This window comes from Corylus avellana, chromosome ca6 (genome assembly GCF_901000735.1).
Source record: "Corylus avellana chromosome ca6, CavTom2PMs-1.0".
Taxonomy (NCBI): domain Eukaryota; kingdom Viridiplantae; phylum Streptophyta; class Magnoliopsida; order Fagales; family Betulaceae; genus Corylus; species Corylus avellana.
Window position 1 is genome coordinate 1,366,513 of NC_081546.1, and position 25,901 is coordinate 1,392,413.

The 25,901-nt window shown below is 34.1% G+C and overlaps 4 protein-coding genes and 1 long non-coding RNA gene across 5 annotated transcripts; 4 read left to right on the forward strand and 1 right to left on the reverse strand.

Annotated features, from left to right (window-relative positions):
- Nucleotides 1-2,749: 2,749 nt before the first annotated feature.
- LOC132185960 (uncharacterized) lies at nt 2,750-9,229 on the forward strand. Its single transcript, XM_059599784.1, has 7 exons — nt 2,750-3,325; nt 3,456-3,544; nt 3,640-3,778; nt 7,800-7,880; nt 8,029-8,151; nt 8,319-8,581; nt 8,724-9,229. The coding sequence occupies exons 1-7, from the start codon at nt 3,181-3,183 to the stop codon at nt 8,832-8,834; spliced, it is 951 nt and encodes a 316-aa protein (XP_059455767.1). The 5' UTR covers nt 2,750-3,180; the 3' UTR covers nt 8,835-9,229.
- Nucleotides 9,230-9,814: 585 nt separating this feature from the next.
- On the forward strand, nt 9,815-11,476 carry LOC132184771 (uncharacterized). Its single transcript, XM_059598515.1, has 2 exons — nt 9,815-9,952; nt 10,858-11,476. Exon 2 carries the CDS (start codon nt 10,892-10,894, stop codon nt 11,438-11,440), a length of 549 nt encoding a protein of 182 aa, XP_059454498.1. The 5' UTR covers nt 9,815-9,952; nt 10,858-10,891; the 3' UTR covers nt 11,441-11,476.
- A 2,295-nt stretch (nt 11,477-13,771) lies between these two features.
- LOC132184404 (uncharacterized) lies at nt 13,772-15,862 on the forward strand. Its single transcript, XR_009440558.1, has 2 exons — nt 13,772-14,535; nt 15,473-15,862. It is a non-coding gene; the product is annotated as an uncharacterized LOC132184404 (long non-coding RNA).
- Nucleotides 15,863-17,319: 1,457 nt separating this feature from the next.
- Nucleotides 17,320-18,432, forward strand: LOC132184938 (uncharacterized). Its single transcript, XM_059598730.1, has 2 exons — nt 17,320-17,687; nt 17,811-18,432. The coding sequence occupies exons 1-2, from the start codon at nt 17,517-17,519 to the stop codon at nt 18,252-18,254; spliced, it is 615 nt and encodes a 204-aa protein (XP_059454713.1). The 5' UTR covers nt 17,320-17,516; the 3' UTR covers nt 18,255-18,432.
- A 620-nt stretch (nt 18,433-19,052) lies between these two features.
- On the reverse strand, nt 19,053-21,787 carry LOC132184197 (succinate dehydrogenase subunit 5, mitochondrial). Its single transcript, XM_059597733.1, has 4 exons — nt 21,499-21,787; nt 20,130-20,440; nt 19,851-20,036; nt 19,053-19,302 (listed from the first exon to the last, which is right to left on the reverse strand). Exons 1-4 carry the CDS (start codon nt 21,665-21,667, stop codon nt 19,246-19,248), a joined length of 723 nt encoding a protein of 240 aa, XP_059453716.1. The 5' UTR covers nt 21,668-21,787; the 3' UTR covers nt 19,053-19,245.
- Nucleotides 21,788-25,901: the final 4,114 nt, after the last annotated feature.

Genomic DNA, 25,901 nt, shown 5'->3' on the forward strand with positions numbered 1-25,901 from the left:
GGAAAGTGAAAAAATGAAAACTGAGAAAGAGAGGCAAACGAGCGACTTAAACAGAGTTTGTCTTATGGGACGGTGCGGGTACCCGTGTAATTAAAAAAATCCTAACTGCAACCCACCCTGTCCCGCCTCGCACGGATAGTAAAAAATTCAACCCGGATCAACAAAAATAACACTTAAACTCGGTATTTGCGGGGCAGGTGGGCGGGTTTTGCCCCATTTGTGGGTTCGTTTGGCAAAATATTTTAGAGTTTTTTGGCTTTTTAGTTATCATATAAACATAGTTTTGAGCATTTTATTATTTTGTGAATATTTTATATTTTGAGTTATTTGTTAATACTTTTATTTTTATATTAAAAAGTAAAAAAACTATCCTAAAAAGCATACCTAACGAGCTACTATGTCATGGTTAAATAAATTAGGCTAAAATACGATATGATTTGTTTTAGGGTCCATTGTTAATTCAAGAGACGTATGATAATAGTTTTGAAAGTTTCTTTTATGTGGGCATGTAAAAAAATATATATTTTTAAGTTTTGGTTTGAAAAAAGTATTTTAATGTGATTTGGTGGATCGATATCTATTTAAAAAGTATTTTGCGTGTTTTAATTATTTTATTAATAAATTTGAAAAGGTGGGTTTTTATTTTAAATTTTTTTTTTTTTTTAACACCATTATTAAACAAATATGATATTCTTTCTCTATTTCTATTAAGCCACCATCTCTTATGATTATTTATTTTTATATTTTTTTTTTAAAAAAAAAAGAACCTTAATTCAGTCATCTCCACCTTCCGAAGTCATTGCCTCTTCCAGTGGAGCAAATTCTAATTTTCTACATTCAAATAGTTTATTAAGCAATTTTTTTCATTGCAATTGAATCTTAAAAGTTTATGTAATACACTGTTTTATATTTTTCGTATAATTTAGAAAAATAGCAAAGCATTTCTAGATTAGCAATGAGAAAATAGTTGATTGATGTGACATAAATGTAAAATAAGTTTTAAAGTTTTTGTAAAAAAAAAAAAAAAAGATTATTAATGTGAATAAATGAATTTAACTTTTTTAAGAGAAATGAAAAATAAGAGGGAGAAGGCTTTTCCAAACAGGTATTTGAAATGATTATCACCTCCATGGTCTAATTGATAGGGATTTTTTCAGATTTTTGAATAACCAATTTATCCTCCTTCACGTGCTCCTCCTCTCCCTCTAAGATCATCTCTTTATAGTATGAAAGACGGAGTAATTCTATAAGTTACTCATGTATCTTTGTTTCATTATAAAAATGATATGACTTTTAAAATTATTATTTGATTAAAATTTAATAATAATTAATCACAAGGCCAATGATAATTTTAAAAGTCACATTATTTTTTGAATAACACAATAATGACTTATAGCATTACTCTATAGAAGACTGCAGTGAATAAAATAAATATTTTCTTCACTTTCGATGTTGTAAAAAACTTTTAACGTACGTTTAAAAACAAGTTTGATCAATCAAACTTAATCTCAATCGATCGAAACATGGCAACTCACATTCTATTGCACATAGAATCTCACGTACTCGCATGCTTGAAACCAATTCGATCATTCATGTAGAATCTCATGGTCATTCACCGTGTCCCAATTGCCTTCCTCCGCCTTCTCATCCGGCAGGTCTACTGTTATGGGATTTGTTTTACTGTCTTTCTCTATAATTTTCTATTCCTTGTTTTTATTATTTTTTTGGCTAGTTAGTTATGCTGGCCTTTTTTTTTTTTTTTTTTTTTTTTGACAAAGTTTTCCCTATTTATTTTAACTACTGATGGTCTTGTTTAGTTTCCTCAACCGACTACTGAAGATCGTGTCGCAAACCCTTTGGGGTTTTGTTCCATTTTTGGAACTTTGCCTTATATTACAGCCTATTTTGGCGATTTAAGTTCATTTGATGGGTCGAATTATTTATTTGATCCATTCTCAAAGGTTCTTTAGAAAACTCTGTCGCTTTTGTGTTTTATTTTCTTGTAATTTCCCTTTCCCCTTCCCCAACATTGAATAGAAAAAAAAAAAAAAAAAAACATGTTTGATAAATAAAGCTTTTAAATTAAAAAAAAAAAACGTTTTTTTGGCAAAAACTTCATTTTCAAGCTTTTTGTGTCAAAAATGCATTTTTGTCATTTTAAGAGTAAAAAAAATCAAATAAGTACTTTCGAAATTTGTTACCAAACATGCTAACTTTTGTTTAGCAAAACTTTTAAATACTAAAAGTATTTTTTTTAACTTCTTAAACCAATTGCCTATTTACGTCACAACCCTTCTCTATTTTCGTTATATTATTTATTATTCTCTACAATTTTATTTATATTTCAAAAATTTCTGGCCTACAATATGTGCATTTATGGACATTGCAAAGTATCGATCATCAATCAAGAAAAAATGTAGCAAGTAATAATTTCGATTAATGCGTTCAACGGTATCCAGCGGGAGAACATTAATTGCATGATGTTTGTTTACAAACCCAAAAAGGAAAATATAACTAATCATTGGTATGTGGCTAATCATCGTTTTTAACAACTCATGGCAGCTTTTACCTCGTGATAAACACTTGATTAATCTGGGTAATAACTATTATTCTATGAGTGAGTTAGCAGCTTTAAACAAAGAAGTAATAAATAATATAAAAAGTAAAACCAAGATGTGTTATCAGGAAAATCACAAGCTTGAAATTCCAAGAAAAGCCCAAAAAGTCAAAAAAACCAAGCCGTGGTATCATTATCGTAAACCTCTCGCACACTTCAGCGCAAAAATCACGGTAACATCAGCGAAGAAGATCAGACCGATGCACCGAATCCCCCCACCTTCGCAACCAAAAAGTACCTGTTGTTAATTATTGTTTAAGCAGTGGATTAGCTATCACAGATAGAACACCGCAACAACAGGAAAGGAAAAACAACACACTTTCACTGCCGGTAGGACATTTTGGCAAGCATAACGCGTGGGTTATCAATCAAAGAAAGCAAAGTATTGTTTCTTGCGATCTAGCGGATCGATCTATTATACCCGTCAGAGAGAAACAAAAAGAATCTCAGTTTTCAAGGCAAATTATAGAGAGAGAGAGAGAGAGAGAGAGAGAGAGAGTGAAGAGGGAGAGTGAGAGATGGTGGGATGAGGGTGAACAAGAAGAAGGGAGAGAGGGGGGAACATGGCGCAGGGAAGAGCGAGGTGGGGATGTTCGTACAAGAAAACTACTCTGGTCGTTTGCTCGATCAACATTTTCATTGCCCTCTACGTTCTTCGCTCTCTGTATTCTTCTCTCTACATCTACTCCGGTAAAGTCTCAAGAAACAGTAAGTCTCTGTTTTCACTTCCACCCCTTTGAGCTATAGGTTATTCTTGTTATTTTGGAAATACCCAATTAATTTCTGGGCATTTTCTGAAGACCCGGTTACAGAATTTAAGATTTTGCTGTTTTTTCAGCTGTTAACTATACCCCGGATCAGATTAGGAAAATGGAAGAATCGATTCGGATTCGGAGAGCGTCCGAACCGTTGGAGCTTGTTAAACTGGTAAGATCCGTTTGGGTACATGTTTTTCTATTTGATTGGATATTGGGTATTGCTTCCTTGATGGTTTTCCTGAAACTCGTTGTTATGGCCAAAAGGTAAAGGAACTAAAGGAAGAGCTTACTAGAGGAGAGGTTGTGGTTCAACTGCCACGGCCTTTGAAAGAGAAGATAACCGATGAGATTTTGAAGAGGTTGAAAAGCTTGAATGGTAGTGCCAACACTACTGAGCAGCGAGGTCGGTGGACTTTAATTTTCCGATTTTATGTTTAGGAAGAAATTGTTTACACTTTATTACATGATTGATGATTTACGGAAACATTTATCAGTGATGTTTTAGGATGTGGCAATACCAATATTTTAATAGGTAACTTAGCTAAAATCCCTTCTTGTTTTTGTATCAACATGTATCGTGCTTTCCTGCTTCAAGTTCACATTCCATCCATGTTCTGTTTTTTTTTTTTCTTTTTTTAAAGCTGAATCATACCCTCTGTTCCAATTATAATTTTATAATAATGTTATGTTGTAAAACCAAAAGGTTGTATTTGCTTATACAAACTATGAGAATTTTGAATGCGAATGGACTTTTTTCGAAATTCTCTCTCAACCTGTTCTGTGGTTTTAATACTCCATGGAGTTGCAGAATCATTGTAGATGACACATTTATTGTATCTTTGGAAACTTCTTGGATTCTTTGCATTTTCTATTGTAATTCTTTAGGGAAACCTTCTGTTTTAAATATAGACATATTTTTAGGCCTCAATATCATGTTACAGAACACTCTTTCATTTCTGTCTGCAATCTGATCACTCCTTGTGTTACTTTCCTTATTAGTAGTTGATGATGCCATGCCTAACATTCATAACTTGTAATTAGTTTTAGCCAGATAGTTTGGAATATGGAGGATAGCATACACTAGTTAGTCCTTATCCTCTTTATTTTCTTTTGGTAATTGTATTTTTCTCTCTCCAGATTTCTTAACAACCCAGATTAATTCTAATGGAGGCATTCAAAATGCGAAAGGATTTGGTGTTGTGTATTTCTCTCTCTGTCCAGAAACAAATTGGTATTGTGTTTAGAAAGTTGAGCATAAACCGTAATGGTCTAAGGTTGTGTTGATGCCACTTGGAGAGTGGAGAGTGGAGAGTGTTTGGGGGGCCTGGGGGGTTGGAGAATGTGAAATTGCTTTTTTTTTTTTTTTGTTTTGTTCCAATAAGTAAAACAATCTCAATATAAGCGTAGAGGGGCACAACCCAAATACAAATGAAGCATACAAGAGAAACCCCAAATTAGGGAGAAAAAGAAGAACAAAATTTCTTTTTTAGTTCCATTTGGATAAATATGTCGCACAAACTTTTTAGGTTGTATCAATTTTGATAGCCTAAATGGGTCCCCTCATTTGTAAATGGTAAATTCTTTGCTTCTACGTCCTTAGCAACTTTACCCTTGTACTGATCCACACATTTCACCATCTAGTATAGTTACATGATATGATTTTAAGGTGTAGATATACTGCAGAAGTTTGTAAGTAATTGCAATTTGGGCTGGGGCTTCATTCTTCTTGTGCGTTATCTGATATTAATCATGGCTGTTCCACCCTTCAACACCTCTGCCAAGCCTGGTCTAGCTAATCTCTTTTATCCTTTAAATGCGAGCAAGAGTGTAGCCAGATCAGTAGTAAATACAGCTAAACTCGTTCTAAGTTTGGGAACAAAAGCTTCATTTTCAGGTAGTAGCTTAGCTATCTCCACCTCCACTAATTCTAGATGTCCCCTTGGACACCAGCTTTACCTCTGTCTCTTCTACCCTGCACCCTTCTTACTGCTTCTGAACATCCATAACCACAACCAACATTGCAACTGCAATGCCATTATTGTCGGTGCTCCCAATCTTGATGCCATCACCTCCATGACCACCTCCATTGCTGTGATTGCCTGCTGTAAAACACTCTTTCCACCACAATGTCACTACCATTACTATGATGAAGACCACAATGCACCCATACCCTTGCAGGTAGGGCGTATAACGCTTTCCTCCTCCTCGAGACTGTCATTGCTTTTACCACCAGTATTTATAGTGCCAATTCTATCACCCTAGAAACTACAGGATCACCAAACTGTTAGTGTCATAATATTGCCTCCATTACTGTCACACCATTGCTACCTGCTCGGGAGCAACTTATGTTACTGCCCCTTCATGACCTCAGATCTTCCTTCTTCTCTGTCATTAACAAATCAATTTAAGTCAGAAAACTATGAATTTTATTTGGAAAAAACTCCCCCATACTTTCTCTCTTGTCTAAAAGAGGCAGGAAATGGTGGTTAGAGTATTTGAAGATGAAGGGGGAATTAGAGTTTAATAACAAATTATGGTATGTTGATGGGTTTTAGGAATGGAATGGAACCTTGAACGTTGCATTGCTTAGATTGTTGAGTGAATGCTGTAAGCTGTCAAGTTAATACATTGACTGTAAATTAAAGAAGCAAATGAACTTAGCTATGAACAGGAAATCTCCACTGAACTGCAATTTGGTTTTAGTTTGTTGAATGTTTCTGACGTGACTTTATTTTGATGTCTGTGTCTGAGTTTACCTCGTGACTGAGTGCCTCTAACCAAAACAAATGGTAAAATTATGATTAAAAGTTTCTTTTTGAATCATAATTGATCTATCGGAGATCCAATGTGACGCTGCACCTGTCAAAGTTGTTTTTTAGTTTACTGCTCATCGGCTTTGACTTCAAAACCTTTATGTGTTTAGCTGTTCAATGTTATATTTTCTGGTGAAATATAGTGCATAATCTGTGAATGTGTGGAGTGAACTTGGGACTAGGTTCCAGTATATAATTGTTTTATACCTTGCAACAAGGAACTTGTGATTAGCATGAACATTTGTGGAAAATGCCCCTATCATTATTCATAATGATTTTTCTTTGTATAGGTGTAGTGCTATTCACATGGGTCCTTATCAAAAAGTGAGATTGTTTTTAAAGGGATATTTTGTGGTATAGTGTTAAGTGTCCTCTTTTAGATTGGTCCAACATGAATTTGTTCCAATGGTAGGTGCTACCTTTCCAGTCACTATTGCTGTTGGTGGATGTGAGCACCTCATGGGGGTCACAGAGGCTTGTAGGACTTCATTTTTAATGTTCATTAGTGGTGCACAATGCTTCCAAAGAAGACTGGAAAAAAAGGCATTGTGCAAATGCCACCGGAACTTGTTTTCTCCTTTTTCAGTCAAAGGTGCCACTGGACTAAAACAAAAAAAAGTAGTACATAATGACTTGATACTCTGTTGGAAAGATGAATGTAATTTTTGTACACTCATTGTATCTATAGGCTTTTTGTAAGAATGTTCTGTTGATAAATTATATTAAAGAAAAGGCTAATTATCAGATCAAAGGAGGTGGAATGATTTAAGTTTTGCTGACTTTATGTTCGTAGTTAAGTTCTCTCATTCTCTTGTAGTAGAAAATAACTTTTGAGGTTGATAGGATAATTGTGATGATAGTTAATTTTATGACAATAGTTTAATTTAAAGTATTGGCTTGTTGCATTTTTTTTAAAAAAATAAAATAAAATAAAACCTGATTCTTTATGTATTACATCACAATTGAAGATTAGCTGTGTCAAATATGTGGATATGCGTGCACATAAATGTCTGATATCTTTGTTGCTTTGTCAAAACATTTGAGCACATCAAAAATTCTTTATTGTTTTTTGCACAAATCTTTCTTAGGCATGTAGTTCTGGGAATATTTATGTTGTGAAAATACAAACTGGTGCTTCTATAATCTGTTAAACTTAGCAGTGTCATGAAACTTGAATTTATTATCTGGAATAAGGTGTGCAATATCTATCCAGAACGTTTCACCATAATATGATTTCAGCAATCCCTTGACTGTTTTAATCAGTAATTTGCAAACCCTTAGTGTGCAAAATTATAACCTAGGGAAAGAACTGATTTTTAGTAATCACTCTACCTCAAAAACTTTTGCCACCAAGAGTGCATAGTTTTGATCACTTCTGAAACTATAACCTAGGGAAAGTACTGATTCTTATGTTTACCACAGGGTGGTCACACTCTTGGAAGCACGTATTAGCTGCTGGTAACATAGTTAACTAAATTTCATTATGCAATAAGCTAAATAAAATCTTTCTTAAGTACTCAAGAGTGCTGTGGTAATTACTAATTTGAGTCTGTCTACTATTGGTTCATTCTTGCCACTTATCCTGTCAGTATTGTTCTCTTAAATAAACAGAAGCAGTTGAAAGGTGGCGCAGGGAAAAACTAGAAGAAGCTAAGCAAACTTCAAATTCAACTATTCAACGTGAAGAAGCTGGTATGGTCTTTGCTTTCAGAGGTTGTGTGGTATTTGAGTCTATTTGTATGCAGAAAGCATTTCAGATCCATCATTCTTGAGTCTTTAAGGGACACTAGTAAAGTCATTCCTTGGTTGATGGCTAATATTCTGAACTGCTCTTTTGTAGGGATGCTAGTAAGAGCCTTGGAGTCTGATTGGGCAGTGCTATCAGAAGAAATTGGCCTTTGGATACCTGCTGAAGTCATTAACAAAGAACATGATGATAAGCCTGAGGGTGAAGAAGAGTTAGGTAATTTATTCTCTCTCCCTCTCAACACCCCTTCTTTTACACCCCCCAAAAAATCCCAGTTCTAATTTTCCTTTTTGGGAAGCTAAAAATCACATGGCACTTGTCTGCTAGATTTCTGAAATGAAATGTATAATACCATTCACTGAGCTATATTTTCTTTTCTCCAGAGGATCAAATTTTACCCGGCAGGCCAATTCCACCTGAATGCCATACGGAACTTCATACAGATTATGGCGGTGCAGCTGTTAGATGGGGCCTTACCCACCATAAAGACAGCGCAGCTGACTGCTGTCAAGCTTGCTTGGATCACGCTAAACGTGCCAGGCCAGGTGAAAGGAAATGTAATATATGGGTTTATTGCCCATCTGAGGATGGGTGCCATTCTCCAGATATCTATCAACACAAGCATCACGAATGCTGGCTGAAATATGTAAGTATCAGCCTACCTCTTTCCTATGTTGGCAACCATATATTCTTTCTTCCATAAAATTGCAGTATTTGCTCATTTACATTGGATTTTCTTCCAATTCAGTCCAGTCTAATATACTCTTGGTTTACCGATCAAAATGCAGGCGGAAAAGCCCAGAACAAGCTTTAAGGACAAGTATTCTGACTCATATAGAAATTCACACCCAAATGCTCCTTTTGTTGTACCATGGGTTGCTGGTGTTGTCAGTACGTGATTGGATTTGCCCAAATTGGGAAACAATTGGCATAGGCTTGTAAGCTGCAGGTTGTGTTGCCACGGGAACAAAAATGAAACTTGCTTCTCTGAATTACAAATATTCCGCTCCTAATTCTTTGTATTTGGGGAAAGAAAGAGGAAATAGGGAGAAGAGATGAGGGCAGGGGGGTGGGGTTGGTATTGTTCCATTTTTCTTTTCGTCAGTTAATTTTTGTAACACTGCTTGCGGTTTCCCTTGGCGCCGATGATCTTTAAGTTGAGAAATCTAGTGCCAAGACAAGGTGAAATCAGTTGGACATGAAAGCGCTTTCTCTGTGGATTTAATGATCTGCAAAAATGATTCATTGTAGTCGGGATGTGAAATTAATTTATGAAAAAGATTCATTGTTATGGGATGCGAATGCTTGGGTGTGATTGTGCAGATAATGTCCCTGCAGTTGCAATAAGGCCAAATGTGGACTGCAAGGCAAATGCTTCCCAAAACCAAAAGAATGAAGCTTGGAGTACTTGTGTTTAAAATCTGAGACAAAGCCAAGCTAGACATTACGCTGGATGGTTTGGCTTGTTTAGCAGTCGGTTGGTAATTCACAAGCTGCATCCGCGGGGCCTAACTAACGAGTTTGAGTTGAGCCGAGTTTATACAAGCGGTGATCACAAATATTAATCAAGTTGGGTCGGATTTATATTAGTATGTCTCATTTAATAATCTAACGTTTATTTATTAAATGAATTGAGACCGAGCTTGTTAGTGAGCGATTTTCTTCGTTTACAATCTTAAGTTTTTCGAATGGGACTAAGAAAATTCGAAATTTGAAATATTTAAAATTAGAATATTTAAATGTAAAAAAGAATAAGGAGATATTTGGATTGAAAAACCTCATATTGTCTCTGTTCTTCTTGAATGTAACGCCTAAAAGTGAAAAAAAAAAAAATTTAAAAAAAAAAATGAAAAATAAAAAGGGGAAAAGAAAAGAAAAATTAAAGCTTAGGTAGAGGCGTTAGCTCTCCCTCTAAAATACTGGCGGACTGCCCCTAGTGTCTACCTGATTGAGACACTACGATTATCTCTCCCTCTCGGACAAGTTCAATCGCCGGCACCTAGGCGAGATAATATCGGTACGATTTTTATATCCTGATAGCTTGTACTTTCATTTTAGGAGCTATGCGAAAATCCCACAAACTTGGCTGGAAGTTGAAATTACTACTTAGAATGCGGAGAGATTGATTATTGTGTATTTTTGTTTGTAATTCTTTAGGGGATTCTTTCGTATGCCTCTGTATAATTAGGTCATATTTTCTATCAATAAAATTTTCACATTACTAAAGAAAAGAAGGGATCTTTGGAATTTTATTATGGAGGAGTTCTTCTCTATGAAAGGGGTTTTGCTTTATTTTATTTTTCGATTACTGGTTTGGAATATTTTGTGGGCGACCAAACAGGGGACGTATGTAATTTTTCTGTTTTCGAGATTTGGGTTTGGGGGGTTCTACTTCTGCGGAAAAAAATTCGAAATTATCCCTGTTTTGTTATTAAGATTACTTCTTGAACGTTTTTGGTTACTTTAACTACACATTTTCCTGGCTCTCCATTTTCCAGAGGAAAAAGTTGGAATGTTTTTTTCTTGCCCTAGAAACAAATCACTGCTATGACAACTAGGGGATTGAGCAAAAATGAAAAGTCATGCCTTTCCTTCTTGGGTAGTAATATATTGTATTGATGGGGGGGTGTTAATGCGGTTCACCAGTTTTTCCTTTATGAATCCTTCCTTTGAATCAAAAGAAACACAACACTCACAAATAGAAGATACAATGGTTGGTAGTACTAAATGAAAGTGGTTGGGGAGACGCTGGTGATTGGAAACCTTTTTATGGAAATCTTTCTTTCACGGAGTAGTGCAGAAATTTGTAAATTCAGTCACTTCTCTTAGTGCTTGATCTAGAAATCATTTGCTATTGCTTTGGTTATTAATATTCAGAAGAAGTAAATGTCTTTTCATAGAATCTCTTCATTGCATTTGCAGTGAAAGATATCTGATAACAAGCAACCTTCCTATCATGCTTCTTGGTGAGAACTCCATTCTGGAAACCCACTACAATGTTTTATCTGTGAAAGAAGATGCAAGCTATGAAGCAATTCGAACAAGCTACCGATCTGCCATCTTAAACTCCCATCCTGATAAGTTACAGAAGACATCTGAGACATCCAAGCCTGACCATGAGTCAAGGGAAAGATTTTTGAAGGTACAGAGAGCTTGGGAAGTCCTCAGCAATTTGAGCTCACGGGCAGTTTATGATAGCGAGTTGAGAGCTCTGAGACAGGATGCTGTAACTGCAGATGATGTCAGTTTGGATGATATGATGGTTGAAGATGTTGGAGAAGCCTTGGAGCTCTTTTACCAGTGCCGATGTGGTGACTACTTCTCTGTTGATTCTGTGGAGTTGGAAAATTTGGGGTACGTATTGTTGAGAGACAGGAATAAGATTTTTTTGCAGACACCAGATGCTTCACCTGCATCGGTGGTTCTTCCTTGTGGGTCTTGTTCTTTGAAAGTTCGGCTATTGATTAATTCGGATATTTGTGTTTCAATTGATGATCGAATATGATTATTGATTTCACTGGTCTTTGTGCTTAGTTTGACTTCGGCTGCATGGTTGTGGAAAAGCTTATAACTTGTGCTTGAATTCCGATGACATAATTTCTTTTCCCATGTTTTCCGGGCAATCAGTTAAAGCCGTCGGGTAAAACGCTTTAAAACTGCAAACCTCTGCTGTTGACAAACAATGTTAATTTTCCCAAGCTTGACTTGGTTGTTGAGATTATAGAGTGCGTTGTTACAAGCGGACCGGAATCCCGTACAATAAGAATGCCTATTACACATTTGTAGGGAATATCCATCCATTGTTGGTCTCTAATAATACACAACATACACCTGTTCCGTTAACATCTATGGGCACAATAATAAATTTTCGCTTGCCTGAGGACTTGTATCAATTTAAGGTGTATTCCTCCCATTTCCACTATGTACTAGGGCTTAGGATGCTTTTGATTTGATAGAACTCAATAACTCTCTCAATACCCAGCTAGCATCGCGGTCGCGGAATAGAATGATGTATTTTTGTCTTTTCATTTTTTGAAGGGACGAAAATACTTATTTCAATATAACTAACTGGATATTATCTAGTTCAATTGGGCGGGTGAGGATCCTGATTCCGCTGTCGCACATTGGGAAATAGCCATTATGGGCTGGGCTCATTAGGCAGAAGCGGATTAGGATCCCAAAACCAAGAATAATCATTTTTTCAGATTAGATTTAATTAAATAATTTAAATTATTACTTAATAAAATTATTTGAATTATTTAATTAAAATTAATAACAAAGATTATAAACATCCACAGTAAAAAATTATTTTAATAAATAAAATCTGAAGTACTTATTTATTAGCATGTAAGATTTGGAACAGGTTCTTGGTAGAACTAAGTAGATAATCTCTCTTGGAATCCCTAATATAAGGTAAGTCTGTAGTGATTATCCATATAGACTATAGTATTTTTTACTATATAGACTATATTATTTGATCTTGACTTATTTCCTTTTGACAGCTGGAAGAATAAATTGAGTGAGACCCAGTAGAATTTATTATTCCCAGCATTAGGGGTGTCAATGCGGCAATAACCGCTAACCCTAACCGCCTTAGCGGTTAGTAGATTTCACTAACCGCAACCGTTAACCGCCTAGCAGTTAGCGGTTAGTGAAAGAAATAACCGCCCACTAACCGCTTTTTAAAAATTTGGCTTTTTTTTTTTACTTTTTTGGGCTTTTTTTATTTTATTTTATTTTATTTTTTTTGTAGTATTTTTAGTGTCTTCTTAGGCCCAATTGCTATAAAAAAAGCCCATATTAAAAAATCAAAATATTTGACCCAAAATTTACATTTACTTGTACTTTAAAAAAATTTCCTTAAATATTAAATCATAATCAGTTAAGTTTTTTTTTTTTTTTTTTTTTTTTTTTTTTTTTTTTAAAAAAAAACAACATATAAAAAAAAAAAAAATTCAACACAAAATATAAAAAAATGTTCAGAATTCAGACAACTGTCACAACATATAATGATAATATATTAATACTTAAATTGTATTTATAAGTAACACATTGGTCATTGTTTAATTCAATGTCAATTACTTAATTTGATATTATACGAATCATATCATCATTGTACATTAATAATATGATTCAATTGAAGTCTTAAGTAATGTATTTGAATTGTCATTGAATCATATGATTAAGTATTGATTTTATACATTTATATAATTATATTATTCATATGCATATGTAAACTTATATAGACTTATAACATATATAGACTTATAAGTTTATAACATACATTGGAAATAAGTCTCTAGATATTTAATTATTGTATTACTATGAATTGGTATACTTATGAGTTATGTCATATTATATATGTATAATTTGTTATTATATAATCAAATGATTTAATGATCAATTGATCATGTGATATAATCATATAAATTATAGTGATAATATATTAATACTCAAATTGTGATTTAATTATTTTTTAAAAAAAATTGTGATTTAATAATCAAGTGATTACATGATATAATCATATAAATTATAGTGATAATATATTAATACTCAAATTGTGATTTAATTATTTTTTAAAAAAATTGTGATTTAATGATAAAATGATTATGTTATATGTATAAGTATTTTTATAATTATAATTATAAAAATATATTATATAAAAAGACGGTTAGCGGTTAGCGGTTACGGTTAGTAAACCCAATAACCGCTAACCGTTAGGCGGTTATAGCGGTTAGACGGTTAGTGGTTAATATAGTTAAACGGTTAAACGGTTAACGGTTATAGTTATAGCGGTTAGCGAAACTGCCCGTATGGACACCCAGCATAAGACATCTTGACGATTGAGATATAAATCAGCCTAGGACCGATAATCATTCGAGAACGCACAGAAGCTAGGATGTTGCTCAAGCCTCTGCCACGAATTTGAGAAACCTTGGACGCCTACTGCTCACTGCTGAGGTAAAGCTCTCTCTTTTTCACGGCAAGAAAAGAATAGGGATCAATTCCAATCTTTTGTTTCTGAGACAATTTGTTCATCCTTGGCTAGAACCTAGAAAGAACTTGATTTGGCAACGGAAGTCGAATTTCATTAAAACCCCAGCAGTTCTTTGCTTATTAGAATATGTTTCTGCATTCAAAATCGAATCTTTCAGGACTGAAATCGGTGATTATATCTGGGGTTGTATTGGGGTTATGCCTGTAAGGTAGGAGTATTGTAATTTAATTTGCCTGATCATAGCCAACAGAAATAGACATGGGTTCAGAACAAAACCGCCGCTGGAGTGTTTTTGATGGGGTTAAGGTTATTCCGGCAGCGCCTGAGGCTCTCATGGCAGAAATTGATACAGCAATTTCTAACCTTGAGTATGCCCGGGCTACGGCCGGCCTTGAGCGGCGGTATGATGCCCGAATGGCAGATGATGCTTATAAGGCGGGATGTGCTGCCTTGGCTGCAGGCGAGCTCGATGAGGCTCTTCACTCTTTGAACATTTCTCTGTCTAAATGCCCACCTGATATGACTAGTGCCGTTGCTAAGATTCAGTCTCTCATTTCTCTAACGTCTCAGCAGCTCCAGAAGTCTCCCAAGTGAATTACTTGGTACTTTTCTATACTCAAAAGTTCTGTTTTTGTTTTGTTTTGTTTTTTTGTTTTTTTTTTTTTGTAGATTTCGGACTTAATTTAACTGGAAGATTTGTTGGTGTTTTATGTGTCTCTTGAACTGGTAATGAGTGATGAACATGATAGTTTTAATTCTTTGCATGCCTCATGGTGATGTTGACACTCTGTTTTGATTTCAGAAAGAGTGAAGAAATGTAGAAAGCAAAATCACAGAAATTCTTAAGCAAGTAATCTAATATCTTAACCAACTTAGCAATTTCCTTTCTTTTTCTTTACCCCTTGCAAGAACTAATCAAGTCTAGATGTTTATACCTCCCACTGCCTCTGTAACTCTGGCTGTAGTAAAGGAAAAAATTAGGATAGCCAGAGGTAGGAATCCTGGTTTCTTACTTGCTTCCATAATCAATAAAATTAATGTGTACTTTAGCAGTTTAAACTAGCCATAGGTTGAGATCCAAGTCTTCTGTATGCTTCCATAATTCTAAAATGGTAATGCTTGCTCTATAAATTGAGCATTTTGTAAATCAATCTACTTGAAAATAACATAGAGAGAACATAAAGAGACACTTTTGATCTCATAATAACAATAACAATTAACATTGACTTCAGTCATTGCTAAGCTAAAGTCCTCATCTCTCCAGCATCTCAGGAACTCCAGAGACCTCCCAACTGAATTAATTGTTACCTTTATACTTCAACAATTTGGTTTGAGGTTTTTACTATTCAATGCTAGTTTGATTGTGTGATGTTGTATGAGATGTTTCTTTGAACTAACTGTTAACATTCTCTGTACTCGTTTCTTGAATTTGTGTTTGTCAACCTTTGCCATTTGTTGATTTATCATTTTATCTCTGCTCGGAATAACCTTTTTTTTTTTTTTTTTTTTTTTTCTCTTTATGAACTTGATAAATTGTAGATGTTGGTGTTCAGATCTTTTTATTGAGGACAAGTGCAATTGATTGGAGGCCACTTCTTGAGTCACAAATGGGAGAAAGATAAGAGGGGGCCCTTAACACAATGCCTGTAGGATCCAATTGCTTGTTGACATGGTTTGTTCACTTGCCATTCAGTCGCAAGTGGGAAGGTTGGTTTTGCTGCTTTGGTGGACATCAGAATGAGACAGTGAGCAGCTTGACAAACTGTTCTATATTTGGGCATATATTGTCAGTAAGGTGTGTAAATTTGGAATATGATTATTTTTATGTGAATCAACTCCCTGGTACTTGGTCATTTGTACTTGCTTTTATAAAGGACTTTCTCAGCCACCAGAAAAAACAAAAGGGTGAAAGTCGTTTTGATTGGTTTATGTGTTGGGTTATTTGATAATGTTTTTATTTTGAAAAGAGAAATGAAAGGGAGAAGAAGAAGTTTTATCAAACAAAGCTATAAGATGTATGCTGAAAACTAGTAATTTGTTAGGGTGTTCCTTTTGTTAATTGATAGTAGGCCTAGTTTTGGTGACAAAGGAGCTTTACAAGGATACCTGAACTTTCAGAGCTCACACTTTGTTTCTATCATTCTATGTGAGCAGTACAATCATTTTTATTTTGTAGTAGAACCAAACAATACCCTGGAAGAAATGAATACCTTTGTCTTCTTGAGGAAGTTCAGGCAATCCTCAGAGTAGCTAAAACGTGAAAGAGATGGACTTTGTTGATGACCCTTCTCCTCCACTATGATTTATGAGTTCTACTGTGGTCACTGGCCCCATCGATCCTTACTCCACCCAAAAACCTGGGTGGCAATGGATTCGTGTAGATTGGAAATAAGAAATTAAGAGTTCAGTTGACTCAGGGGGTGGATGATTGTGGAGACTTTAGTTGGGTCTAATCACCATAAAGCACTGCCTATATCTATCTAATTGTGGGTATATTTGACCTCTTTTTAAGTTATCGTTGCGTTCCAGGTAGGAAGCTTTAATGTCTTTCAATCTACATCACGATGAGCGGTCTGTGTTTCTATGGTGCCTACTCTATAAAAGTTTTAACCAAAAATTAAAAAAAAAAAAAAAATTAATCATTTAATTAATATTTTAATATTTTTTCTCGTGGGCTCAAATTTTCTTTCGATAATTGAGACTCAATACTTGAAATACTCAATTAAAATGAGAAATAAAATAAGGTTCGAAATTGAGACCTTTTGTTCTAATACCATCATATTAAATTATTTACTATCCCGAAGTCTGAAGTCTCAACAAACGGATTATATATCCAAATTTTAAGAATATAATTACTTTTCTTGATGTTCCTTCTTTCGCATTTCTTCTATTTTTCCTTTGTGTGTAATTAAATTTCTTCTTAAGTCGCGTTCCGGGGCCCAAATATCAGTAGCCGTTGTTTGTTTCTGCGTTGTTTTCTCCTGAATTAGCTTTTAGACAGAAGGAATGTCATTCTTAGCAAATTTGTCCAACAGCCTTCGTGTTTAGGTAGCATGTCCCAGGTCACTATGTCTTTAGCTTAAAGTGAAACCTGGAAAACAACAGTATAGGTAACTATTTGTAGGATAATTTATGTAAAAATAATTTCAATGACTTTAGTTAGAGATAAATGGCTTTGTTTGTTAACGTGCTTTGAAGGGTATTTTTGTTTTCGGTTTGAAAAAGTGTTTTGATGCGACATTAAAAAAAAAAAAAATTATTTTTATGTTTTGAGGAGTGTTTGTGTTTGAGTTATTTGTAAATGTTTTTGTTTTGAGGTGAGAAAACTAAAGACATAAAAGAGGAATTTTAACAAATGGGGCCAATATCAGTCAAATCAGCATTATAGCGGGTTTTGTTGAAGTGTTTACCTTTGCCTTTACCCCAACGAATGCAAATCAGGTATTTTCAGGAAGCTGCAAGGCCACTATCAAAAAAGCAGGTCAATTCGAACATCAACTCTTGTCTGAATAAAATACGGTCGGTAGTTCTGTATATATATTTTGTTTCATCTCACAACTAAAACTACAGATTTCCACCCACCATGAGCATCTTTTATCATGAAGAGGCACCACCAGATTCTTTCAAGAGATGCAAATTCCTCTCTGCAACTCTGAAAGATGCATTCTCCAACTGCCATAGTTTTGGTGGACGGCGTTCGACCTCAAGCCTGGAAGATGAGTCTACAACAAGTGACTTTGATGAAGACCAGGAAGTACTTACTATTAACATATATGCATATGTTGTATCAATTTTGTTGTTGTTGTTGTTTTTTTTCTTTCTCCCACCAATTTACGTGTTCTTGGGTTACTGCTGTTATTTTTGATCTCTTCCTCAGGAAGTTGTTTCGGCTATTAGAAGTCAAGCTATGGAAAAGTTGAGACGCAAGCCAGGCCTCTTGACAGAGAGCTTTTCCTTGGTGGTCTACTCTCCTGTGACTAGAGAATTATACATGACTCCGAAGGCAGTCCAACGAGGGGAAGATCTTGATGATGAAGATGAAGATGAAGATTTTGTGACTGTTGGAAGTTGTTTCTCCTGCTGTTCGAGTGCTTTGAGTAGGGAAGCATATCACTCTGTTAAGACCAACTTCTCGCGTAGTTCGAGCTTGAACGGGCTTGATTTTCAAGAGTTTTGGAAGCGCTCTATCATTCAGGAGCTGTGTCATTGCCAAGGGTGGCCGTTTGGTCTCTGCCGGAAGGCCGTGTTGCTTCCACCCCTACCTAAATCCCCATCTGAATCCTGGTCATGGCGTAAAGGCGCTAGAATAACTAAGAGTTGATGTTCAAAGCTAATCTTCGGCCGTTTCTTGATGTTCTTTTCTTTTCTTTATCAACTTTTATACTTTACTATTACTTTCAAATAAAGTAATGCCTATTATTGTTGCTTATTGTTTTCTTTTCTTCATCAACTTTTATACTTAACTATTACTTTCAAATAAAGTAATGCCTATTATTGTTGCTTATTGTTAGCCGGCAGGAATCTTCTCTTTTTACACCCAAAAAAAAAAAAAAAAAAAAAAAGGGTTTGAAAGTTTTATGTTGTGTATAAAGGAATCTCATTAAATACAACTCCTACCCCTTTATTCTCTTCAATGATTCAACCAAGAGGCGAGAGCAATTTCAGACTAATTCCGTAGAATATGTTCTTAAGGTAAGTATATTGTTAAAGATGATAGGCTTGTCTGATAACACTTTTTCATTTTTCCTTTTTCCTTTAGTTTTTTTCTTTCAAAAACAAAAATATTAACAAACAACCTAAAACACAAAACACTTAAAAAACATTTTCGCCTTTATATCAAATAAGAATACCTTTTTAAACAAAAAAAAAAATCATCTAAAAGGCATCAACAAACAGAGATATTCCTATAAAAATTTGTTGGTAGCCAACTAGCTAATAGTAACCGAAGACTCAAAATAATTACGAATTTGTTTCAAACCCCAGATCAGGAGCACATCGTTTCCCTACAGAAGGGATTCATACCACTTCTGGTTACCAGCAACCAGAGCAAGAAGCATTCATACTAACAACAGAAACCTTTTGTGTCGGATTAACAAAAAGCAAGAAGCATCCATAGATGTAGACATTTAAGGATGAATTGAACATTGTTCCTTTCATTGTAGTCAACAAACATAACTCTTATTTGACTGCCCTTGAACCCTGACCACGAAGGTTTTCAAGAAGAGAATACACAAGCCTGTCTCCATAAAATGAAAAACATTATTCTAAACACAACGCTCACAATTACATCGAACTTCTCAAAAACTACGGGTCTAAGCTCTTTGCTCAATATATGATCCAGAGAGTCCTGAAGTTCCAAGAACTGTAACCTGCAATCAAAAACCAAAATCATATTAGGGATTAATCTTCAAGACCAAGAAACTCGCTATAGGATATATGCCAATCCCACATCCTACAGATGCAGAAATAGAAACCTTAACGCTGATGCATCATTTATATTCCCCCATAAAAATTTTCTGAGAAGAGAAGAAGACAAGGGGGTGTATACAGGTTAAATCAATAGTTATTCTTCAAACAGGTCAATCTTTCGCCGTTACTTCTCTGAGGTGGTCCAAATAGTAAGGAGAAAAATTGTATGTGTGTGACTGGTAAGCAAAGAACTAAAATTTAATAGAACACATGAGTTGACACGAGCTTCCTTGTTTGTTTTTGTATCTATTTCTCAAAAGTCACAAAGATATATGATTCATCTACGTCAAAAATTTCAAACTATAAGCCAGGATGACGCTTCTCATGGCAAACCAAACCATGAAATAAGCTTCATGGAGTATGCAAGTCAATCGAATATATGGTAAACATCATCTAACTAAAACAGTTCAATAAACTTTCAAAGGTAATGGATGAAAGTTTTTGTTACCTTTCCCCATTCAGGACCAAGGCCGCCGCATCTCATCTTCAAGTGTATCATCTTTGTCCCCAGTTCTGTCTCTACTTTCTTCCGCAAATAGGTCTCATCAGGCCCAAATGCATCCAAATAACTAGTGTAGCGACTGTAAATTGTGAGCAGCGCATTCTTAAACTCATCTGGCAAGGGCCCTACACCCTACAGAAAATTCAAGACCATCAAACTACAATAACTGGAAAGACAAAAGAATAATAAGTCCTCAATTTCTCATACAGATTGAGATTACAATACCTCACCACTCAATCCAATTCTGTCATCAAGTTCCATCTTCAAAGTTACAAGAATATCGCCAAATTCCTCAACTGCTTCAGCTGCACGGAAAACATTTGTCAAGACCTCCTTGCCAGTTGTGTCATCAGTGCTTTTAGACAATGCTGCCTTCGCTTCATGAATGAGAGAGTCGGGAAGCGTATCCCAACTGGCAGCCATCAAATCCTTGAAAACATTCTGAAGATCAGAGTCTGTTATGAGTGGCATGTGAGTTACATCTTCACTATAGAATCGTTTGCTTCCCATGCCCATCGAAAAAGGAGACAAGCAATCTGCGGATTTGCAGCATGAGAACTAAGTTCAGAACATAAAAGCCCTCTCTACAATATAACAATCAAATAACAAACCTACTAAGACCAACTAAAAGTTAACCCTCTATGCCAACTGTGTGGACACACTACTGCTCAAATGTCCACACGCTTAAGCACACAAGCCTCACCGAGACAAAATTAATCTCATCGAGCAGTCATTGTCACAGTCCGATAAAGCACTATCAAGTTTCAGCCAAGTTAACTCCACACAGAACTTACAAAAGAGCACATCTCAGCCCTTGCATATGAAGCTCATACATTCACATGAAAATATCATTTTTATGGTATACTCTAACAAGTGCATGTTTCCTTCACTGTAGACAAACACATTCTCCTTGGTTCAACAACTTCAAACAATAGACATGCACGCACCATGAAAAATATATATAAACTCCTTAACACTCCTACAGCATCCCTAGCCTAACATGTCAAACACTTATTGAAAGATATCTGCCTTCCTTGCGATTTTGTGAATCTAGCATGATGCATACCATAAAGAGTTTCAGATCGGTTTCGTTAAGCAGTTTCAAAACATGGAAAATGCAATTAAATGTTCGGTAAAATTACGGTTTGAAAACGAACTTTTCACCTGCGAAAATCGCAAGGCCAGACGGACTCTCAGTGAAGCTTAAATATGCGCTTCATCCTGAAAAGTTACCCAAATTTCAAGTCCGTCTCTTGAAAATTTTGCTTGCCAATTATGTAAGTCTCGTGCATTTTCTTAAAATTAAAGGAAAAATAACAAAATGCTTAAATTGGTTTATAAAGAAAGCTTCAGTCTTTTGCTTATTTACTTTTTTGGTAGTTACTATTAGATTATTCAGTCAGGGTCATCGACGAGCTCCGAGAATGAAAGTTAGGGCGTAAACTCACAGCAAATGAAACCAAAGAAGAACTCGATCCAGTTCATATAATATTAGGGCAAAAATTTGGGAGTTTTAAATTACGGCCAACAAAAATGTAATACATGATCGTTGGGAGTGATCGGATCTACAAGAAATGAATAAAGAGAAAGGTACCGGAGAGGAGGCGATTGGGAGAGGCGGAGGGAGATGGGGACGAGAGATTGAAGAGGCTTCGAGAAGCGCAGTGGTGGTGACGGAGCAGGCTTTGGCTGACGGCGGCGACATGATAAGATCTGGAGCAAAGCGAGCGGTACAGTGATCTCACAACCAACATCTTTTCCATTTAGCTTTCCCACCAAGAAGAACGAGGGAAGCGTTTTGAGTGACAAGCTCAGAGGCTTTTCGTTTGGGGGGTAATCGGAAATGAAATGGGACAATTCTCACACAACCAGTTTCTTTCCTTCGCGTGTGTGGGTTTTTTTTTTTAATAATATATATATATATTTTTTTAATAAATATAAGTAAAGAAAAAAAAAAAGAAAAAAAAAAAGAGAAAAATGAAATTTAATCCCTAGCTTTTTATATGATTTCAATTTAATTTACAATGAGTTTTCAATTTTAACAATTAAATCTTTTTTTTTTTTTTTTTAAATAGATCATTGATCAACGTAATGTACAATTAATAAATAGTATGCCGTATAAGACCAATTAACTAATACTGCTAATACCACACGACTCTTAATTGACACATCATATAACAACGATAGGTCTCACGACATAGTTTCTTTAAAGTTACAAAAATATCATATATAAAAATTATAAGTTATAAATATAATTTGTACTTTAATATAAGTGTATCATGTGACACATATAATGAGTATATAATGTATCAAACAAGAGTTACATGATATTGATTAATTAGTATAATATAACATTTTATTAATTAATTAGGCGATAAATTGATGGAGGAAATTATTTGAAACATGATAAAAGCCTGAAGACATTATTGGTGAAAGACTAAATTTGATTTTCCAAAAAAAAAAAAAGCATCATAACTTTTTTTTATGCTAAAACTTTCAGCAATTTCATTATAAAACGTTGATAATTGTTTCCCTCCACATCATTTTTCTTACAAAAATATATTAAGTATTTTTTTTCCTTGCTCAAGATGTAATGAACGATTTTCGAAGAAACCTACAAAAACCATTTATTTTTTACTTTCAAGACTTCTCATAGATTCATACTAATCAATATAAACTTGATGTTAATTATGCCAAAAAAATTTTATGGTTATCACAATATAATCTTAGAGTAATGTTATACATCTTCTTTCATTTCTAAATTTGATGCAGCGTGATTTTTATAGCATTTTTGTTGTTGCCGTACACAATAATTAATTAACAATATAATATTGAAAAGAAAGAGATTATGTCCACAGAGAGGCGACTGTAATTTACTTTTAATGATTCAGGATTACATCATAACATATATATAAGAAAAATCATAAACCCTACTTGTACAGACGTATTAAGAAAATCCTCAAAATATTCCGTATGCGTCTACTTAGCCTTTTACTAGTGTCAATATGGGCCACTAATTCTAACACATTTGATGTATGGAGATTAATTTTTTGATTGGGGGATTACGCCACATCAGCTTTGAGAGACGAGAAGAGAGCCTATCAAAGCTGATATGGCATGGTCCCCAATCAAAAATAATATCCATACACCAAATGTCACCGAAATGGTCTCATAAACCTAGGATAAAAGGTGAAGGAATTGGAAGGTAATGCATAGCATAATCAAAGTCAAAGATATTAATATATGCTAGAAAGTTGGAAAGTAGAAGAGGCTCGACAAGTGGGGTAAGTAGGGCCCGTTGATGGCTGCCCCAATTTAGATCGGGCTTGGGCCCAATTGTTTCCCACTCGCACAAAGTGGACACATCAGCCTTCCACCAACTTCCATGGGTTCTCATCGATCAACTCACTCCGATATGTTTAATGAGCACTATTACGAATGACATCTTCAAAGTGCTTTGTTAATTGTACACCTTTTTTTTTTTTTTTTTTTTTAATTTATTCGAACAAAGGAAACTGGGAAAACGAACTAATTACGAATTCAAATGAGGATGTTTGTCGTTCCTAACTCGAATTCAACTAAGACAATAAGAATAAGTAGAAATACTTTTGAACACAAAGTGGGAAGCAGTCCATTTCAAATTGTACTCATTTTATTACGTTAAAGTAAATATCTCTTTGACAAAACTGAGCAATACCTATTAAATTATTAATTATTCTAAAAATTTTAAAGGATAAAAAATTAGAAAATTAAATTATTTAATTAAAAAAAAAAAAAAAACTTAAGAGGTTTATAAGGTATTAATTTTTTATCAAATCATTTTCAATTGTTTAAATTTTGTTAATTTAAACCCTAAAGTTTCAATTGTTTAAAAATAGATCATTCTGTCTAAATTTCATTAATATAAATATAAAAAAATTAAAGGGGATGATGTGATAATACCCTTAAAAATTTAATAAAAGATAGACAAAACAATCTATTTCATAACAATTAAAACATTAGGAAGTAAATTGACAAAATTTAAATCCTAAAGAGTGATTTGATAAAAAATTATAACTTAAGAACAAAGTGTTTTTTTTTTGTTAATTAATATTTTAAAATTTTCTTTTACGGATGAGCTTAAACTTTCTTTAAAAAGTAAGGTTCAAGCATAAAGTATTTATCTTAAATTGAGGTAAAGTGTAGAGTTAAAATTACTAATTATTCAAAATAAATTTAATTGATTAATTAATATTTTTTAATAAGACGAAAGTATATAAAATAAATTTGCAAACAAAAATTATTCATAGAGTTGCGTTTGAACAGGTGTTTTCGGGCTTGAATGGATGATTGGAATAACTTTTGGGGGGAGGGGGGGGGGGTTAATCACAAGGGACACAAAGCTCACATTTGATGTGATACGAAGAATCCGTTTAAATGAATTGAATAATATTTAGTTAGTCATAATAAATAAATATTTTTATATTTTATTTTTTAATTCAAATGAAGAATAGAGAATACTGTGTAACATTCCAAGTTCGACCACTTAGTCAAACTTTAACAATCAACGTGTACAACCTGCATTCGATTGCGCGCAGCTCACATCATTGCTTACATAATGTTAGACGGCTAGTTAATCGCTTACCAATATATATATATATATATATAGAAACAAAAAGTTCTAGAAAGAATCGTGCTAAAGCTATAGACGTACACGTCGTACAGCTAGTAAAATCCGTAAGAAAACAAATTGCATATACAGTGAAAATCATGAATTATTTCAGAAATTGCTGAATTTAATTATGTAAACTAATAATTAACGAATTCAAAATGTTCATACCAAATGAAATCACTATTTATTCTAAATATTTATAAAATATAAAATATAAAATAATGAATTAAATTAATATTTTAAAATGTATTACTTGGATGAACAAGGACAATGACAAACATCTACCTTAATCTCCATTTTTTCTATTGTATGTAATTTTTGTGAATTTAAATCAAAACTATTGAATTAAGATTGATGTGTTTGATTGGTTTAATTAAAATAGTTGAATTAAAATTGAATTATATAATTTTATATTTATATCTTAATACGATTCAAATCAAACAAGCAGCATTCACGACATATAATTTGTACACGACCCATAAATATATTATAAATCTAACACAAAATTAAGAAATTAAAATTGATAAATTTGACCTAAATCAAGTTAAAATTAACCGACATAACCTTATTATTTACCGCCATACGTAAAAGGGATGTCCAAAACCAATGAACCAGTAGACATCATGGGTCCACTAGCTAGTCTATATGACAACCGTGTCGAGAGAAATTGCCATCTCAGAAGCCCATCTCTCCCATGGAGCTGAGCAAACCAGAAATTGCCATCGAGTTCCCCCTACTGATTCGAGTCTACAAAGACAACCGTGTAGAGAGACTTATGGGCACCGATATCGTTCCGGCCTGAATCCGTCCGGCCGTGTTTATCGGTGCCCATAAGACTTTAGACTTTAAACTCCTAACTATACAACGTAATATAAGAGAAATGGGTAAAGCTAGCTAGCCCAAGTCGCGACCTAATGATCGAAGAACAACACAAAGAAAAGTTGTGGCTGTGGACAGCCACACGTTTTTGTTTATATCTCACGGCTTTTGCTGCATGCACGTTTTGGTTTGATAGTTTTCAATCTAAATGTTATGTTTGGTAGGTAGGATGACCATTTTATTAAGAAAATAAATAGTTTTTATTAAAAATAAAATGAAAAATAAAAAATAAAATAGTTTTGTAATAGTCATTTTCATGACCTATGAGAGAATGAATATTTAAGTGTTAGATAATTATCATATACTCTAACACTAAAATTATTATATTTCACATTCTTCTATTCATAATAAAAGTTATTAATATTTTTTAATAAAATAATAATTCCGCGTATAACATAAATTATTTGAAATGATGAAGGAACTCTCCAATTTTTTTTAAAAAATAAATAAATATTTTTATTATTTAT